This window comes from Mixophyes fleayi, chromosome 7, assembly GCF_038048845.1.
Source record: "Mixophyes fleayi isolate aMixFle1 chromosome 7, aMixFle1.hap1, whole genome shotgun sequence".
Lineage (NCBI taxonomy): Eukaryota > Metazoa > Chordata > Amphibia > Anura > Limnodynastidae > Mixophyes > Mixophyes fleayi.
The window spans coordinates 18,765,465-18,785,729 of record NC_134408.1 but is presented as its reverse complement, the minus strand read 5'-3'; the positions used below and the strand labels follow the sequence as shown (position 1 = coordinate 18,785,729).

The window sequence follows — 20,265 nt, the reverse complement described above, 5'->3', positions numbered from 1 at the left end:
ACCCCCCTCTCCTGGACAGACCATTCGGGCGTATCCATCGCATTAGATCTTCTTAAACCGCCCCCTCAGCGCAGTAGATGGCGTCTAGATGATTCTTTATTACTTAATGTATCTACTTGTCTAGATATTATGACCTCCATTACCAATTATTTCTCAGATAATTCAACCCCTGACATAACACCGGGAATTGTTTGGGAGGCGCACAAGGCTACCATACGAGGTCAACTGATTAGTCAAGCAGCGGCGGTAAGAAAGAAGGCTGCCGATGAAGTAGCATCTTTGGAACTTGGAATAGCCTCACTCCTTACGCAGCATCAGACACACAATGACCCAGCCTTACTGCCCAAAATTGCCTCACTGAAGGGTCAACTAAATACCATCCTCTCCCGCAGAGCAGCGGTCACCTTGCAGAAACTTCAACAGCGTTACTACGACAAAGCAGATAAAGCCGATTCTGTACTTGCCAGAAAGCTCCGGAAAAAAACTGCCCTGCAACATATTGATAAAATTTGTTCTACTCCTTCCGGAAATGTAACGTATGACCCAACAGGGATAGTCAGAGAATTTAGAGATTTTTACTCTTCTCTTTACAATCTGGAGGCTCCCCCCCCTCGTCTAGATCCCTTGGCCCCTACTTTGTCTGACTATCTTTCATCTACTCTCCTCCCAAGAATTACCACCACGCAGCAATCTCAGCTAAATGCAGATATTACCCTGCTAGAGGTTTTGGCAGCGATCAAGTCCTTGAAGTCTTCCTCAGCCCCTGGCCCGGATGGTCTTACTCCCCAGTACTATAAAAAGTTTGCCAAGGTTCTCGGCCCTCATATGACAATATTTTTCAACGAGATACTTGAGGGAGCCTCCTTTGACTCAGCTACTACTAGAGCAAATATAATCGTTATTCCTAAACCGGGGAAAGATCCCTCCCTCTGTGCTAGTTACAGGCCCATCTCGTTATTGAATGTAGACTTGAAGATATTTGCAAAGATTCTGGCCTTTAGGTTGAACCCACTGCTCCCAGCCCTTGTCCATCCTGACCAGGTGGGCTTTATCCCAGGGCGCCAAGCCCCTGATAACACTAGAAGGATTGTTGATTTAATTCATACAATAAATAACGATGGTCTTCCTTCCCTCATTATGGCGCTAGACGCCGAAAAGGCGTTTGACCGCATCTCCTGGTCGTTCATGGAGGGGGTGCTGCGAGCGATGGGATTTACAGACAGGTTTTTGACAGGTATTTTAGCTCTCTATCGATCCCCGTCGGCTACTGTGTCTGCTAATGGCCTGACCTCGACGCCCTTTCAGATCACGAATGGCACTCGCCAGGGATGTCCCCTCTCCCCACTCATATTCGCCCTTATCATTGAGCCTCTGGCCGCTAGAATCCGAAATAATCATGAAATATCGGGCATCCAGGTGGGCCCCTCTATACATAAGATCGCTCTGTATGCGGATGACGTCCTACTGTCTATCACTAACCCCAACACATCGGTGCCCCCCCTTTTAGATGAACTGGACCTCTATGGCTATTTTTCGGGCTACAAGATTAACCCAGACAAGACAGAAGTTCTAGACTTTAACATACCGACTACAGACAAATTGCTGCTAGAGCGTTCCTTCCCTTTCCAATGGGGTCGCCAAAAAATCAAATATCTGGGCGTTTTTATTACTAAACACTATCGGCATCTTTTCCAGGCTAATTTTCCTCATCTACTTGACCAAGTAAAATCAGACCTTACATCGTGGTCTCAGCTCTGTATCTCCTGGATTGGTCGTATTAACGCCGTCAAAATGAATATCCTCCCAAGACTGCTGTATTTTTTTCAGACTCTGCCCATTCGCATCCCTCCACATGTTTTTAAATTTCTACAATTCCACGTTTCTAGATTTGTTTGGTCGGGGAGACGACCCCGAGTCCGACTCAAGGTACTACAGAGGTCCCCGCGGGGAGGAGGTTTGGGGATCCCTGATTTCCGAAGATATTATCTTTCTGCCCAGCTTGCTCAATGTGTCTTGTGGTCTGGTCCGACGAAAGCCAGAGTCTGGTCCAAAATTGAGGCTGAGGGTCTGGGATTGCTCTCTGTATCATCGCTCCTATGGCTCCCAAGATCACGTCGCTCTAAACGACTGTTACTTCATCCAGTAGTTGCACACTCTTTATCCATTTGGGACTCGTCATCCCAGAAATTTGCCTTGTCTCCCCATCCCTCTCCGGTTATACCGCTATTTAACTCTCCAGAATTTCCTCCAGGTCTCCATCATAGCGCATTCCAGCCATGGTACTCGCGGGGAGTCACTTACCTTAATCATTTATCCACATCGGCTACTTTTCCACAGTTTTCTGAAATTCAATCACACATTCAAGTCCCCTCAAAACACTTTTATCAGTTTTTGCAACTCCGCCACTTTCACAGTGTCGTTAAAGATCGTCTCCTATCCCGACCCCTCTCCACATTTGAAGCCCTTAGTCTACGCCAATCTTCAACCAAAGGACTAATTTCAACATTGTACTATGAACTTGCCTCTCCCTCTTCAGCCTCTAGAGCTTCTCATGAACAGGCCTGGGAGCGGGACCTTGGTGAGGAGCTCTCGGAGGAGGAATGGTCTGACATCTACGAAAACGCCGCTTCTAGTTCCATCTGTGTTAGAATCAAGGAGAACGTCTATAAAGTGCTATACCGATGGTACTATGTGCCTTCGCGTCTATCTAGAATTCTCCAAGACTCATCTGATCGGTGCTGGCGAGGGTGCTCCCAGGAAGGCACATTCCTCCACATATGGTGGTCGTGTCCAAAATTATCAGGCTTCTGGGCTGAGATCAGAGGCCTGATTAGTGCAATCCTTCAGGTGGACATTCCCCCTGATCCTAAATTCTTTCTACTCCCTTTGGGGGCTCCCTCAGCATCCCGACACCAAAACAAACTGATTAGGCATATTGTGTCGGCAGCTACTTGCCAAATAGCGGCAGACTGGCGTATGCTAGCCCCTCCCTCCATGCAATCCATAATCAATAGAGTCTGGCAGACTCATCGGATGGAGTATATGACCAGCATTATTCGGAACACTTCGAGGGCTTTCACCAAGGTTTGGGACCCATGGCTAGCCTTCTTTCAGGCCTGCCCACCTTTCACATAATCCAGTTCCAATACCTTTCCTTTCTTGGACTTCTCTTTTCTTACAGTGGATCTAGTCACCTCTTACCTCTCCCCTCTTTCTCCTTTTTCCCTCTTTCCTCACTTTCTCTATTCCCTCTTTTTCTTTCTCTTTTAAAAACCTGAGGTCATTTCCGGCTTCTACATTCAAAAGTCCGTTTGACTGAGTGTTTTGCTACTTCTGTACTGAGCAATGTTTTGATCACTTTTTGTCTAATTGGTTTGTTTGGTTTTTTTTTTCTTCTCAACTGTACTCTTGTTGTCAAACGTCTGTTATTTTGATACTGACCTTTTACAAAATAAAACTTTTAAAAAAAAAAATAAATAAATAAATTCAATGAAAGTATTTAAAAAAAAATGAGCACAGAAAGAATTTGAGCATTCTATATTAAATATAAGTTGTATTATAATTATATATATATATATATATATATATATATATATATATATATATATATATATATAAAGCAGCGGAGATTTTCCACAAGTCTCCAGGACATTCTGGGAGAGTAGATAAGTACTTACTGAATCGTATTAGTTCTTTAAGATGAGTCTTTGCTGACTGTGAGCAGCCACGGTGATCTATACTTTATATATCCTGAGAAATACAAACACAGATATTCAGTGTTAAGGATAAGCAGTGACAACAACTGTCTTTTTGTTTTGTATACATATAAGGGCAGTTATATTGCCATGCAGCTGGTACCATGTATAACACGGGATATCCTGAGTGCAGGCTTATTATTTCGTCTCTGGTTCAGTCTCAAAATATTACCTTATGTTGTCTTAGCATCCGTCTATCAGGCCTATGTAAGGCACATTTGGGTGTGGCTCACAAGCCAGCCCTCGTTAGATGCAAGCCCATCTACCTGGGAGGTAAGTGCATCTGATTTTAACTGCATTTTAATGGTGTTTAAAGCATATAGGTCACTGTAGGACCTGCATATAATGAAGGGCCCTTGATGCTGGGATGCAGGCTTAAATTATTTGATTAAAATATGAACCAATACCTCATGTTTTCATTTTGCTAGATACACACAGCTATGCAGTGTTAAGAATAAGCACTGACAACAATTGTGTTTTTACAAATTGTATATTTTTTGTTGTGAAGATCTATTCTTTACAAAGCATTATATGTGAACAGGTAACAGCTAATTTTTATTGCATACATAGCTGTTAACAGGGCAGTTTATTGATTGACTCATTTATTCAGTGTTGTGGGATAGGTTAGTAGAGAAATATGGCAGTGGGCAATGAGCAACTTCTGAGCTTTCCCTAGAATAAAACATGGGACTTATTTTCTAACAATTGACAAATCTGGATTAAATCATAGCAACCATTAGCTTTTATCTCAAGTACAAATGACAAAAGGTATCAAATTGTCTGGTTGTTGTGTGTTACTTTATTTTTTTTCTAACAAAATAGCTACTCATATAATGATTTTATGTCCTGTATCACACACCGTCAGCAACGTCAGACTATTTGTTGTAATGTTACTACTAATCACAAATATACTTGTCTCCGAGTATACGGTGTACAATACAAAAATAAATCTATTTTGAAAACACTCTCTAGTGGATTAATGCAAATTAATAATTAAACAAAAACATGAAAGAAGTATTAGGTTTAATTAGCTCATAACACAAGCATTTTGCTTAATCTTCAATATGTATTATGAGGAATCCCACAAGAGCCCAAGACTATGGTTTCCTTGGTAAAAATAAGTTTGAAAAACAAAGTGTCATTTATCTTCACTGGTCTCTAAATTGTGAATTTAGAAACATTAGGAACAAAACTTCCTGTAAAGTGAGGAATAGGACGGTGTAATGTGCGATATTTTCTATATCTTTCCACGACCCTGTGGAAATGGCTGGAGTTTGGTGCCATTACATACTGGAGAGGTTTGTGCATCGGTGGATATAAGCTCCAGTTAGGAAAAGAGCGTGTACATCATTATTATCATTATTTATATAGCGCTACTGATTCTGCAGCGCTGTACAGAGAACTCATTCACATCAGTCCCTGCCCCATTGGAGCTTACAGTCTAAATTCCCTAATATAGACACATACTCACAGACACAAACAGAAAGAGACTAGGGTAAATTTTTGATAGCAGCCAATTAACCTACATGTTTTTGGAGTGTGGGAGGAAACCGGAGCACCCGGAGGAAACCCATGCAAACACGGGGAGAACATACAAACTCCACACAGATAAGGCCATGGGCGGGAATTGAGCTCATGACCCCAGCGCTGTGAGGCAGAAGTGCTAAGCACTGAGCCACTATGCTGCCTGTTGTGTACATGAAACAAGGACATACAAAGTAGATGAGCCGAAGCGGACAGGGAGTAGGGAGAATCCTGCTTATGAGAAGTTAAAGACGGGGTAAAGCTGGGGTAGAAGAAGGATGGATGACTAGAGTGAGGGGTGTAAGGTGGGGGTGTGACGGCTGTGGTATAGGGGTGGTAGGGAGTCCCAATGTTGGGTAGCAGCACAGGAGAAATCTTGGTGGCGAGAAGCGGAAAGGATCAGATCCATTCCCGAATTATTTCATTTTATTTGAATAAACTGAACATTGATATCAGACTTATACATTTCAGTAGTTAGTAGGTTTCCCCTCAGGTAGGATAGGTTAGACATGCTTGCTAGGTACAAAACATATTTGAAATCACAGGGCCTGATTAATTAAGGAAAGTTAAGTTAAAAAAAAATGAGTAAGTAGCCTCCTTGACAAAACCATGTTACAATGCACGGGGTGCAAACTAGTTTTCTGTTTTGCACATAAGTTAAATACTGACTGTTTTTTCCATGTAACACACAAATACTTGATAGCTTATTTGTACACTGAAATTTAAAGTTGATATTTGTGTGCTACATGAAAAAACAGCCAGTATTTAACTTATGTGCAAAACAAAATGCTAATTTGCACCCCTTGCATTGTAACAGTGATTAAACAAAAAAGCTTTAAAAGATAATTCCACCTTTTGGGTGGAAAATGTTACAAACTAACCCCCACGTATCTTGCTCCTCCTTACCTGAATAATTGGAGATTCTCGTCATGGGACCCCCATTCTCAGCGCTGCAGGCACTGCATACCACCAAGAAAACAGGGTCTGATTTAGGTGTCCAAATCTCACAACTTGAGACAAAGTGCATGGATAAACCTTTCAGAATGTTCTCAACAACCAAAAGAGCTAAAGATGGATTATTAAGGTTGGTTATAAATACATACAACTTTCTGTGTGTTCGTAGACACATGAAGTTTCCTTGGTAGAATTTAATATATCTATTTTATAAAACATGGCTTAAAATATACCCAAAGGACCTTTGACACCCTACACCTAAATAGACGGACACTACAGGAATGACTAAGGAATTTACCTCTAAGGTCAAGCAGTATTAAGTGGGACGACGAAATTGGAGACCAAATGGTGGTAAATAAAATTTGGGGCACTTGTGGAAGGTTAGATGGTTGCTGTGAGTCCAATTTGAATTTGAGTTATTGGGGTATAATTCTGCTGTTTACTTAGCAGACAAAGACATCTGCTCAAACTATATTCTCGAACCTTTCAGTCAAAAGTATGTTCATCCTGCACAGGGATCATTGTACCAGACGGCTCCCTCAGGCCGGGCCCAAATCACTGTCAATTACACTGCATGATTTTTAATTGCTGCAGCACGACAATTAATCAATGGTCTCCTGCTAACGACACATAAACGCTCTGGCTAATTGCAGACACAGGAAATGACCATATATTTAACACTTACTGTAGGGAATATAACATTTGAGCTAATTTTAAAGACATAGCAAGCAGTACGAGTTACCTGAAAGGACAGTTATACATACATTTATCTTTATTTTGGTACAGAAACAATGTTATTCTGTTGTACTATGCACTTTCTTGTAGCTATTTGCCAATGGAGTATTTTTCTGTAAGTGTATAATTGTATGTTTCATCTGTGATGTGCACCAAAATCCCCCTCGCCCCTTCTTTTTATTAGGTTGCTTTTATGTCTGTATCAGACATGAGGTTACATGTATAAAAGTTGGTGCTCTGGAAAATGGTCCTGTGACCCATAGTAACAAATCAGATGTTTGCTTTCATTTTCTAAACTAGAAAAAAAAGACAGCTAGATTTGGATTGGCTGCTGTGAATTACAGTGCATTTTTTCCCTTTCTGTGGACCAATTATCACACGTCCCACTTTTCTCCCAAAAGTCTGCTCGACTCCTGAATTATAATTGTTGTTGATCTGTAAGATGCCACAGTGCTCCGCGGCGGCGGACAGAGGGAAAAACAGGGCGTGTATAAAACAGGGACATACAAAGACGACAAAATGTAGATGTGAAAACAAAAGTTAACGAGGGCCCTGATGGTTGCAAGAGCCGACGATCTAGAGGGAGAAGGGCAGAACTGATATTTTGTTCCAGATGTGCTCAACAGTTTCAAACAGAGCCACGAAAAACCTGTGTGACAATTTCTGGCAACGGCCCACAAGAAGTTGGGACAATTCCACTACTGTCAGTCCGTCCCAAGCACCCTGGATATCGAGAGCGCAGAATTGACCCCCCCCCCCCCCCCTCCTACCTTTCCTTTTCCTTGGGAAATGAACATGACTTGGAAAAGATGCAAAGAATGAAGATAGAATATAACAGAAGCTCACGCAATATTTTGAAGATGCATTTCAGATTATAGGGACATTTCTATTATGTCAGAAACTACAGCACTGAAGGAAACTTCTCAGTGCAAGATGCAGCTGGGTTAAAATCAATTGTGTTTTTCCTCGTTTGATATGTTTAGTTTCATTAAAGCACCCAACATTTGGGAATCCGGCTGCAGTGGTCTATCTCCTTGCTGCAGTAGTCCTTACTGGTGCTATTCATCAGGTTCCCCATAGTGGCCACTTGTGGTGGACATGCAGAACTGCGCCAGTAAGGACTACTGAAGCAAGGAGTTAGACCAATATACTGGCATCTGGACAGGACGCATGACCACACCCCTGAGGCATGCATAGCGCTTTTGAAATGCTAGGCTGCTCTCTACTCTTCTCCCCTCCCAAAACCTACGTTGCACCCAATCACCACTATTCTGCCATAGTGGTGTTTATAGCTACAGTTATTTGTGCGTTATGATCCATTTTGTATTTCGTGTATAGTCTCTATGGCTTTATGAAACGCTTTGAGCTATGTAACTTCCGATGAGTGGCCATCCTTAAATTCTGGCTGGTCGGGTGATGACAGAGAGGAATATAGGAGTAGAGCTTGTTTTTAGGAGACATAAGGACAGACGCACAGATCCCAGGACCATAATCAGTGTTATCTTGTATGATAAGATTAGAAGATTCTGTAAAACAGATACAATGAGTCCACACAAGGTACAATCATAATCAGTCTTTATCTCAACCTTGCTCAGAACTGCGATGCATTCATAATAAAGTCTCAGTTCAACTTGTCGTAAAAATAGGACTTTTAAATGGGATTTGTAAATACAAATGAAAAATAACTTAGACTGCGCAGAGACGGACAATAAACATAACATGTGACAGCTGGACAGAATTGCAAAATTTGCTTTAAAATGCAATTAATCTATGCAACAGTTTGTGGGTTTTACATATGTAAAAGAAAGACTTTTGTTACGCTAATTTAAAATATTTTTGTAACAAATTAGAACAGCAAATCAACATTCGCTGCTTTAGAATATTATCACAGGATTCGGTTTTACATATTCAGTGTAAAAACTAAGCTAAGTAATGTTAATTGTCCCTTTCTCTTTATCCAAACTTTATTTTATTGACAAAAAAAAAAAAAAAGGATTTCAGCTATAAATACTCCAACAATAAAATGGATATTTTGCATTGAATTATCTGTAACTACAGGTAATATAATTCTATAAAATAACAGATGTTTACATAGGGGGAAAAAAAATCAAATATTAGCAAACAATGAGGACAGCTCATTTTAACGTTACAACAAAAACAGTTTTAGAAATGATTGTAATCATAGATATGATCAGAGGCGGGACTGACGAGCTGTGGGCCCCGATGCAGGGAAGCAGGGAGGAGCTTGCTAGTTCCTCATACAGCGGGCCCCGTTATCTCCAGGGGCCCCACACCTGCCGCACCAATGGTAGTTCCGCCACTGGATATGGTGTCGATATATTTTCTGTGTTTTCCAATCCCGACGTGCCAAAGATAATTATTTGCTAGGACCGTATTTTTTCTTTATAGTAGAAATTAAACTGTTCTGTTATGTATAGAGGAAATGTTTTTATGTTTTTGTTTAGTGGTTAGTTTTGGTCCAACTTAGGTCATTTCAGTAATTTGGTGACATGCAAACAATTATTCAGACAAGAGAAAGATAATGGGACTCTCCAACAAGCGTTAAATGTCTGCTTCCATTAAGGAAACGATGGAGGACATTTAGAATTCCTGGTGCCGCAGAAAGGAATGTTGAGAATGGTTGCTAACGGTTACAACATCCTTTACTTGCGCAACAGTGATTGTTGTTGTTTTTTTATAAATGTCCCCTAAGGTTTCTATAGCCAGGTTACCTTAAATTGGGAACAACACAAAAAAAAACAAAAAAACAATTTATACTTGGACAAAACTACAGAGATCTATTGGACAACTGCTATTTGTTTTCATTAAACAGGAGATTTCTATTGATTAGTGCGGTGTGGTTTAGACGTGTAACAGAGTCTGGAAAATGTTTTTGTACCAAGTGCGGCAAAGATGGAATATTGCATTGGTTTATGTCTGGGATAATGTCCCGTCCTATTGTACATTATAAGGATATTACACGTCAATTATGAGGTTTCATGACTATAGTAACCACAAGGCCACGGATCTCAGAGGGTCTAATAACCTTCTAATATCCGTAATATAACTTCTAATAGCCGTAATAAATTACAGTGCTGTCGGTATTACTTATAACAAAAACGTTTTCCTCACAATCACTGAAGTGATGAGCTTAGAACTCACTGATTATAAGTGATGACGTAAGAACTCACCGATTATACAGATATTATTCACATGTGTTAATACATATATTGGCATCACTTGTGTATTACATTAGGGATTTTTCTCTGATAAAACACAGCCCAAATTTGCCCGCAAAGCTGTCATCTTCGGCTCGATATATGACTTTGACATGATTTAAAATCCATACAGACTGAGCTTCTATAAAATAATACAGGAAAACAAATGGAAAAAAACACATATTTTTGCACGATGGCACGGAGCTGTGCTTCAGTTTGCTAATAGAGAACACAAAAGTATACAATTCCATTATTTGAACAATAAAAATAAATTTAAATAATTAGGAAAAGAGAAGGGAGCAGAATGCTACAGAATTTTGGGGGGTTACTATTCCCTGCAAGAGAACCCCCAATAAACCAGTCACATGACCTGTCAACATGTCCGCCTGAGAGACAGAGGCTTAAAGCAGTAACACGTCAGCTGGCAGAAATATTAACATTTTAGCTTTATTTTCCCTCTTAAATTAACTTTGGAGGTAGCGGGTGTAGCTGACATTTGCAGAACTGTGTCTCATCTCTGTAAAAAAAAAAAAAGTAAAGGACTTTAGCGTGGAGGCGGCCATTTTGTGAGCTGAACCAATCTTCATGAGAATGCAGCCTATCAATTGACTAGAAACCAGGGGCATGGCATGCTGTTACTTGTAGTCCCACTAAGGTTGAAGAGCCATAGAATGTCTAAAACTCTTCTAAAGTGTAAACAGATCTTACGTTCAGGTAACCCTGGTACTTTTACCACATGTCGGACGATTTCACCATATTTAGGCAATTTCTCTTCCAGTTCCCAGGCATAGTTACATACAGGCACTTTGTATAAAGCAACAGTTTTCACTCCTGTATGAACAGACTGATTTTTACGTCCTGCTGACCGGGAATATTTTTTTTTATTCCTTAACTTACACAAGAAAATGTTATATTCTGGGGTTTACTGCTCAGCACAAATAGTGCAGCGTATATTGTAGCGTATTAGGTATATATTGTTTTGTTGTATGGGCCTTATAAGGGAAAATAATAAAAAAATCGTCAAAATACGCTTTACAATAATTATTTACAAATTGTCGCCCAATTAGAGCAATTCGAAAATATCTACACCCCTATTGTAATCGCCAAGTTCTCCCGAATATATTGGTACTATATAAAAGGTCCGGCACAGATATAGGGACCAGGAACAAAGATGGACACGCTGAGGTCAATTGGGGAGTTTTGAGGTGACTGTCATTGGATTGTACCACTGATGCATTGTTGCTCATGGGTATTAGACTGGCAGAGAATAGGGGTCACACAAAATGCATGCTGTGGTGTTTAAGTTATGCCAGGGCCAAAGATGGCGGCCATGTAATATGTGCCAGGGCCAAAGATGGCACTATGTAATATGCAGGGCCGCCGAGAGGGGGGGGGGAGCGGGTACTAATTACCCGGGCCCGGCATGTCAGGGGGCCCGGCCCGGGCCCTTGCGCTGCTGATTTTTTTTAATTTTTTAATTTTTTTTTTCCAAACGTTTTTTTTCCTTTCCTTTTTTTTTTTTTTTTGGCGGGGGGGGGGGGTGGGGGGGGGCTCGGTCGTTGGTGGGGGGAGCAGGCTAGTTTAAAAAAAAAAAAAAACATACTCACCTGATCGCGGAGCCGGCATCCCTCCTCTCTGCTGCTCTGTGCTCTATTCAGACTGTCTGAATGCTGGGTGTGATGTCATCATGTCATGCCCAGCATTCAGTCAGTCTGGAGCAATGGAGCACAGAGCAGCAGAGAAGACCAAGAGAGGAGAAAAGGTAAGTGAAGGGAGGAAAACGAGGGGGGCACAGAGGGGTTAAAAAACGGGGGGGGGGCAGCATGACAGAGGGGTTAAAAAATGAGGGGGAGCACAAGGGTTAAAAAACGGGGGGGCAGCATGACAGAGGGGTTAAAAAATGAGGGGGCACAAAGGGGTTAAAAAACGGGGGGGCAGCATGACAGAGGGGTTAAAAAACGGGAAAGCAGCATGTCAAAGGGGTTAAAAACGGGGAAGCAGCATGTCAGAGGGGTTAAAAAATGAGGGGGAGCACAGAGGGGTTAAAAAACGGGAAAGCAGCATGTCAGAGGGGTTAAAAAATGAGTGGGGGCACAGAGGGGTTAAAAAATGGGAAAGCAGCATGTCAGAGGGGTTAAAAATTGAGGGGGGAGCACAGAGGGGTTAAAAAACGGGAAAGCAGCATGTCAGAGGGGTTAAAAAATGAGGGGGAGCACAGAGGGGTTAAAAAATGGGAAAGCAGCATGTCAGAGGGGTTAAAAAATGAGTGGGGGCACAGAGGGGTTAAAAAATGGGAAAGCAGCATGTCAGAGGGGTTAAAAATTGAGGGGGGAGCACAGAGGGGTTAAAAAACGGGAAAGCAGCATGTCAGAGGGGTTAAAAAATGAGGGGGAGCACAGAGGGGTTAAAAAACGGGAAAGCAGCATGTCAGAGGGGTTAAAAAATGAGTGGGGGCACAGAGGGGTTAAAAAATGGGAAAGCAGCATGTCAGAGGGGTTAAAAATTGAGGGGGGAGCACAGAGGGGTTAAAAAACGGGAAAGCAGCATGTCAGAGGGGTTAAAAAATGAGAGGGGCACAGATGGGTTAAAAAATGGGAAAGCAGCATGTCAGAGGGGTTAAAAATTGAGGGGGGAGCACAGAGGGGTTAAAAAATGGGAAAGCAGCATGACAGAGGGGGTGAAAAAATGAGAGGGGCACAGATGGGTTAAAAAACGGGGCAGTATGGCACAGTGGGGTTAATAAACAGGGGTCAGCATGGCACAGTGGGGTTAAAAAATGGTGGGCAGCATGACACAGTGGGGTTACAAAGGGGGGGGGAGGCATGGCACAGTGGGATTGAAAAAAGGGGGGGAGCAGCATAGTATAGTCTGATGAAGGGGAGCCAGATGAAGGGGGCAAAAACAGCATGGAGGGCACAGTGTGATCATAAGGCATGGCGATGATGAAGGGGCACATTATTGTAATATTGGAGCTGGAGGAAGGCCTAATTATTAATCGTGGGTGCTATTGATTTAACGCTGGGGCTGGCTGTAATTTTCTAAATGTAGCCATTTTTTTTTCAAAATAGGTCCTTCAACATTTCTGGATCCGGACAAGCCACAACTAAAGAAAGCAGCAGCCACAGGTGGAGAAAGTGAGAAGAACAGGTAGGAGAGAGCAGCACAGTGTGTGAAATGTTGTGATTCTAGTAGGGACAATACCAATTTTTGGTGAATGTTGTGTCCAATGTAAGGTGTAGGCCAAGACTGAACTGTTTGTGTACACACTGCATTGTTTGTATACTACCCTGTGGTGGTAGATGTCCTGAAAGTCAGGAGTGCTTAAACATATGTGACGCTGTGGCGAATTGAGAGCCTAGTGGTTTTTATGTTAGCCACGCCCCAATGGCACGTTTGCCACGCCCCCAAATGCATGACCGCACCTCCCAAAATTTTTGCACTGCCGTTTGGCTAGCCACGCCCCTGAATATATGACCATATACCTAATCTTTTTTGCGCCGCCGTAAGGCGGCGCAAAAAAATTTTGGGGCTTACTTCACTATGAGGGGGGCCCCATGAATTTGTTGTACCCGGGCCCTGAATTCTTCTTGGCAGCCCTGGTAATATGTGCCAGGGCCAAAGATGGCGGCCATGCAAGAGGAGACAAAAATATAAAAAAAAGTGTCGAAATCCAAATAAACCGAAAAAAAATCTCGATTCTGCCTGTACACCGAAACTGAATCCAGGATACTATGCCTGAGGTAGTTAGATTTCTCTGTGTGGTTAAAAACAACTAAAGTCATATAAAAGTGATATATACGTTTTTTAACCACTTGCAACTGCCCGCAGTAGATTTATATGTAACTTAGATGGAAATGTGATGTCATTGCAAATGCACCATCATTTCCGCTCCTCCGGACCGCCAGAATTCAGTCAGGGCGGGAGTCGCACATATACGTTCCACTTCTGCTCTGACTGGAATATAATCATGTGGGATCCTCTGCCGGCTGGTACATAATCACAAAGGCACATCCGCTGGCTAACAATCATTTGGGCGCCTCTATTGTCTAAGACACTAGACAAGATTTGTCAGTGAAATTAACCCCAGATTTTTTATTCCCTGCTAATTTGCATTAAACATCTGTAGAATAACAGTGTCTGAACAAAGGTTATTTCTCTCCCTTCAGTCACAGAGAATTTATACACTACATTACCCACGTGCATCCGCCCCTTCCCCTCCCCAGTTCCGCCATTGAAGTCGCAGGCAGTGGCAAGTGGCATTTGTGTTCACACATGAATTGCAGCAACTGCGTTCACTGGCGTAAGGTCTGTTTGTGAGGATGCGCCGAGCTATTTCACGCAAGACAGCTGAAGATGAATTGGGCCTTATATCTCCCGTATTCCTGATTTTTTTTGTATACTTTTTATTCAGCCTAATCCATTTCCGAGGATCCAGGATTTGTCAGAACCCTACGAAAGTGGCTTTGGCTTATCCCTAATGGAAAGCACACCACACTCACGGGGGGGAATTCAATTAGCCGTAAAGTCTGGAACGTCCGTGAAAAACACTTTGCGGTGGAGATTTCGCAGAAATCTCAGCTCACTCGAACCCCATAGAGGTGAGAGGAAAAACGAGCAGATGTCTAGCGCACGTCCCAGCAATGTGGCGGTGTCCGCTCACCACATCAACGCCAATTGAATCCCCTTCCCCCCAGGCTGCAAGACTGTAGGCAAATTAAACTGCAGTAATGCACTTCCATTCTTTTCAATAACATGAATAAGCTTATGTACACACCTATGTGTTTTGAAATGCATTTTATTTCATATTGTAAAATAATTTGGTCGTTGTATCTACGATGTGCTTAGAATAGGATTTATAGCTGCACTTACATTAATTATTAAGCGCCATTAAAATAGGTGGCCCACAATGGCTGCTAATTTAAATGCACAATGTAAACACTTCAGACATGTTTACACGTGACGAACACATATTACAAAGATATGAACCTAACGTCAAAAATCTAGTTTGCACTGGCATGCGGATTATTAATGGACGTAACAACGCAAATATATTACATAGGTGTGTTATGTAGCCTAAATTATCTTCTAATAATGAGATGGACAGTCAGCAGCAGATTTCATATCTCCCAATAAGTGACCAAAAATAGATTGTAAACAGTCACAAACAAAATAAACTAAACTGACCGACACAATAACTAAAAATAAAGGAGGAGATTCAATTGTCGGCGATGTGATGCACGGACAACGCCGGTAATTACCTCTATGGCGGAAGACGACAAATGAGCAGAGATTTCTATCAAATCTCTGCCACAAAGTGTCCCGCTAATTGAATCCCCCCCCCCCCAATGAGTCTTGTGTAGACGTAGATCCATTCACGTAGCGCAAAATATGAATTTCACTACTGTGCGTTGCCCCCCCCAAAGAAGACTTAGTTGAGTCAGTATGTAGTTGGTCGCACCTTGTGTAAAAGACGCCTTACGGATATTCGGTACCATGTTGGCCGCCAACACCGTGTTTGTTGGCTGGTTTAGGTGATGTCTGGCGGCTCCTTGCGGCTCGCTGAATTCCTTCCCCCATAGAGGAGGATTGGGGTGAGCAATGGGGCATAATAAGGTGTACGCTAAGCTAAAGTAAATGAGACCGTTGTACACTCTAACTACAGATTGAAAATTGTCATCTTAACAAAATTCCTATCGATGTTAAAAAAGAAAAAGCACCAAACAGACGTAAAAATATTCATCTTGCAACGTACATTGTAACCACTAGCTGCTGGTTTAATAATAATAATATCCTGTTAAATGAATAATTTCTTTTTTTGCCCCTCTATATGGCATAATGAATAAACTTGCAGGTGCAGTGTGAAAACGATGCCCGGGCAAAAGACACATCACTGATAAAGAACATCACGCTTGCCTACGCAGCATCAATGCTTTTACATGTACATCTTTACATGTGTTTTTTGACAGAAAAAAATCTGAAAAATCTCATTAAAAAAGGATTGTGTGCCCGATGCCATATTTTTCCCAACTGCATACTATGAAAATGTTACATTCTGAGTCACATGTGTACAATCAACAGAGTCTGAATAACCAGCGAAAAGGTCTTGCAGCTAGCCGGAAAAGAATGAGCAAAGCTGGGCTAAACTTTATTAGATGTAGGAGTGGGGGGAGCAATTGTAAACTTACAATATTAGTGGAGTCCTCCATTATGTTGTCTAAAGTGATTACGTACACTGATGACCTCTAGTGGTCACACTTAGCGTTGCAAAGTGATTATTTAAAGTACTCCCATTTTTTTATCAATTCAGTACAAAGCGGTGACTGAGGCATTTTGTGCCTCAATAATGTCATTAATTCCAAGTTATTGAATGGCCTGTATTCTCAAAGATATTGGTTCCGCCGACAAAATGGCTGCCTCCACTGTTTACAGGCAAAGGGGTAGATTTGTCAAATCTTCCAAAAAGGAAAAGTATAGGTCAGTGATGGCTAACCTATGACACGCCAGGTGTTGTGAAACTACAAGCCCCAGCATGCTTTGCCAGTAGATAACTAGCTGAGAGCTGGCAGAGCATGTTGGGACTTGTAGTTTCACAACTCCTGGAGTGTCACAGGTTAGCCATCACTAGTATAGGTTTTGCCCATAACATCCAATCAGATCCTACCTATCATTTCTCTAGCAGTCTAAAAAATGATAGCTGGAATCTGATTGGTTGCTATGGGCAACAACTCCACTTTTCCTTTTTGGAGAGTTTGATAAATCTAATGCAAAAGGTGTACTTTAAGCATTTTATGCCCGTATGTGTTTAAAAAAAGAAAAGAAAAATGTTTTGGAGTATATAAAGGGTGATTTGATAACACATACTCGCCTTGATAAAAGTCACTTGTAGGACAGCAATGTTGCTGTATATTTTAGATAAAATACATTTTCAATTGCATCCCTAGTCCAAAAAAATATAAAACACCATCACTTATATACCACTTATCATCCTTTAGCAATTACTGAGTGTTAAAGTCAGCTACTAGAGAACAATATAACTCTTTACATCTCTTTGTTTCTGTCCCTACCGCTCGGAAGTCTCCATTTTTAATTGTACCAGGAGACGCACATTGATGACCTGCAGGGACCACCGATTTCCCGCCAGAGTACAGGTGGAGAGGAAATGATGAAAATATAAGTTTTATTTTATGTAAAGAATAGATTAAAAGACACAATCCTGGGTTTTATTTGGTGGTGATGCAAATTATTACTGTTTGTTCTATATATATATATATATATATATATATATATATATATATATATATATATATATATATATTTTAAAAGATTAACTTCCCAGATTCAGATACGCACCTCATACATTTGTTGGAAATCATTTAAAGCATACATTTCACCTAGACACAGAGGAGGCGGCCATTTTGTTGTCTGAACGGCGGCCATTTTGTTGTCTGAACTCCCATCTACTAAGTAGCTAGTGCATCGATAGCATTTTCATGAATATGAATAACTCCCACAAAATGTCTGCCTCGGCTGTGTGTGGGTGACGGGTACTCTATAAAAGTACATGTACTGCTTTAAGCCTCTGTCTGACTAATAGGTAAATGGTAAGGGAACTATTCAGGATCCTGTCTCTGTTATGTGGTTGTGTTCAATCTAAAAGGGTGACATAACCGCTCAGGTGTTTTATAGGCACACAGTGCTGCATCCCCACGTCAGACCGCACAATCTTCCTTATATATTCGGATCGACTCTCTCCATCTTTAGAAATACCCAGATTCCAGGACCCAATCTCCTTGCAGGGCCATGAACTGCAAATCCACGAGTTGGTTTCCTTCTTGTCGGTGTAAAACGAGCGTTAGATCCCGGCCGGTGTGGGTGACGGGGCCTCGGTGAGCGAGAGACCTGGAGACACCCGGGATGGCGTGACAAGCCACGACGTTGTAAAAGGCAGAAGGAGGGGTGAGGTCCGGCTTTTGTCCCGTTAATGCTTAATGTGACGCAGCTCATGAAATTTTATCACCTCTTGCTAGAAAGTAGCTTCAAGACGACCAGGCCCACGTCACTCCCACCCAGCAAGACGACCAGGCCCACGTCACTCCCACCCAGCAAGACGGACCGGACCGACGTCGCACTTCTGTGGAAGAAAACAACAGCTAAGCAGTGTAACTCCATTGTGTAGTGTTATACATTATCCCGTCCAGATCGCCGCTCGGCCTTCATAGCAAGAAAGGGTTGGTGGCGTTCATGGCTTGGGCTGCCGAGGGTGGGATGGACGAGCCGTGGTGGGGCAATGTCGCTGCCATGTTCATGTTTATCCCCAGGCACGCTGGAGGCACAGCGGGCAACGTGGACACTCCCAGTAACGGGGGTGGCATGGAGACCTCGCTAGCCGTGGCCGGCATCGTGTTAAAGGACGGACTGACTCCCATCATGGGGCTGGACCGCAGCTGATTGAGAGTGAGAGCTTGTGGCTGATTTACCTGGAACGGGTTGACGAGGGGGGCCGGGACTGGCGCAGGGGCTCCTACAAAACAAACACATAAGAGTTAGGATAGGAAGGGGCGACGGACCGTGTAGATCTACGCGGGAATGTCACCTTACGTGAAATAATAATTGTAGCAATGAAATAAAAACATTAAAGTGCTCTTGACGTTTCGATTTTAATTATTTAATACATTTGGCTAACAACCCATCATCCTCATCATTTATTTATATAGCGCCACTAATTCCGCAGCGCTGTACAGAGAACTAACTTCAGTCCTTGCCCCATTGGGGCTTACTCTAAATTCCCTAACATATACACAGACAGAGAGAGGGAGACTAGGGTCAGTTTGATAGCAGCCAATTAACCTACTAGTATGTTTTTGGAGTGTGGGAGGAAACCGGAGCACCAGGAGGAAACCCACGCAAACACGGGGAGAACCTACAAACTCCACACATATAAGGCCATGGTCGGGAATTGAACTCATGACCCCAGTGCTGTGAGGCAGAATTGCTAACCATGGAGCCACCGTGCTATGTTCTGGTCAGCGTGGTTCCTTTAAAGTACCTATTCACAATGAAGGCTGTCATTTTTGTGCATTTTTAAGGGACTAGAGAAATCACTGAGGCAGGAAATCTAGAAAACATAATTCCCAGCGCTTGTGGTCTTAGCAATCCTTAAAATTCTAAATTTTCCTCAGGCAGGAAGCCGGGGCAGTGTTATGGGATGTGCGGGGGTCACAAGGCCTCATTCCCGGAATTCCTGTCAGAGGGACTCGCAGGGCTGGGAGGTGCTGGAGAAACGATACAGGAACAGATTTCACCCCACTCAGCAGCATATTACAAAACAGCTTCAAAAATAATCATCTGCAGGAGGAGAGCAGCACTGGTTTGAGTGGTCACTATTAACCCCCAAATGTCCTTAAATTGTAGGAATAGCTTTTCTCATTTTTTTTAAGCCTGGCCACTAGCTAATAACAACATGTGCAAAAGCATTTGTTTGAAGAACTTAATAAAGGTGAAGATATTTGAGACAGAGGATTTCGTTACGGTGGAGGTGGGGGAGATTTTTCCTATGCACATTATCAACTAGGCTGACTGCAATGCCTGTCACTGTTTTCAACCACAGGAAGTTGATGAAAAACTTTATTTTCGATACCGATAATCTCCTGAAACTTTTGAATGTCTAGTTAGTAATTTAACCGGAAGCTCTTTAATATGAAGCCAGGCACATGTTAAGATTTCCTGTTCTTTAAACTTGTGTTTTGGACCTCTTACACATATACTTGTCAATTATTCAAGCTGTCCTTATTGTTAGAACTGGAATCGGGTTTAGTAGGCCCTTCATTCGCCATCTCTGTGTGCAGGTTGAATAACTTCAGATTGCAAGCTCTGTGGTACCAGAACTCTTTGGCAAACAGCGCTATCTATTACACCGATGATGAGGGTGAATCTGAGAAAGGGACGAGAGAGTCCCACAAACCAAAACAACATGTAATGTGATCAAACAGTTCTGGAACTAGTGAAGGAAACAGGACAGCCCTGGAAGCTCCTCTGGATCTAAGGCCAGATTGTCTTGTACTGTGAGAGGCCTCTTTATA

General features: G+C 42.2%; 1 protein-coding gene across 7 annotated transcripts in view; it reads right to left on the bottom strand.

The window, feature by feature from the left end:
• Window positions 1-17,344: 17,344 nt before the first annotated feature.
• The window catches only part of EPN2 (epsin 2), a 51,333-nt gene continuing 48,412 nt past the window's right edge, over window positions 17,345-20,265 (bottom strand). For 5 of the 7 annotated variants that reach the window (XM_075179250.1, XM_075179251.1, XM_075179249.1 and 2 more), the window contains one exon: window positions 17,345-18,707. In XM_075179250.1, coding sequence (XP_075035351.1) covers window positions 18,400-18,707 — 308 coding nt within the window. In that variant the 3' untranslated portion in view covers window positions 17,345-18,399. The remainder of the gene's footprint in view (window positions 18,708-20,265) is intronic. The other 2 variants (XM_075179254.1, XM_075179253.1) reach the window with 2 other exon arrangements.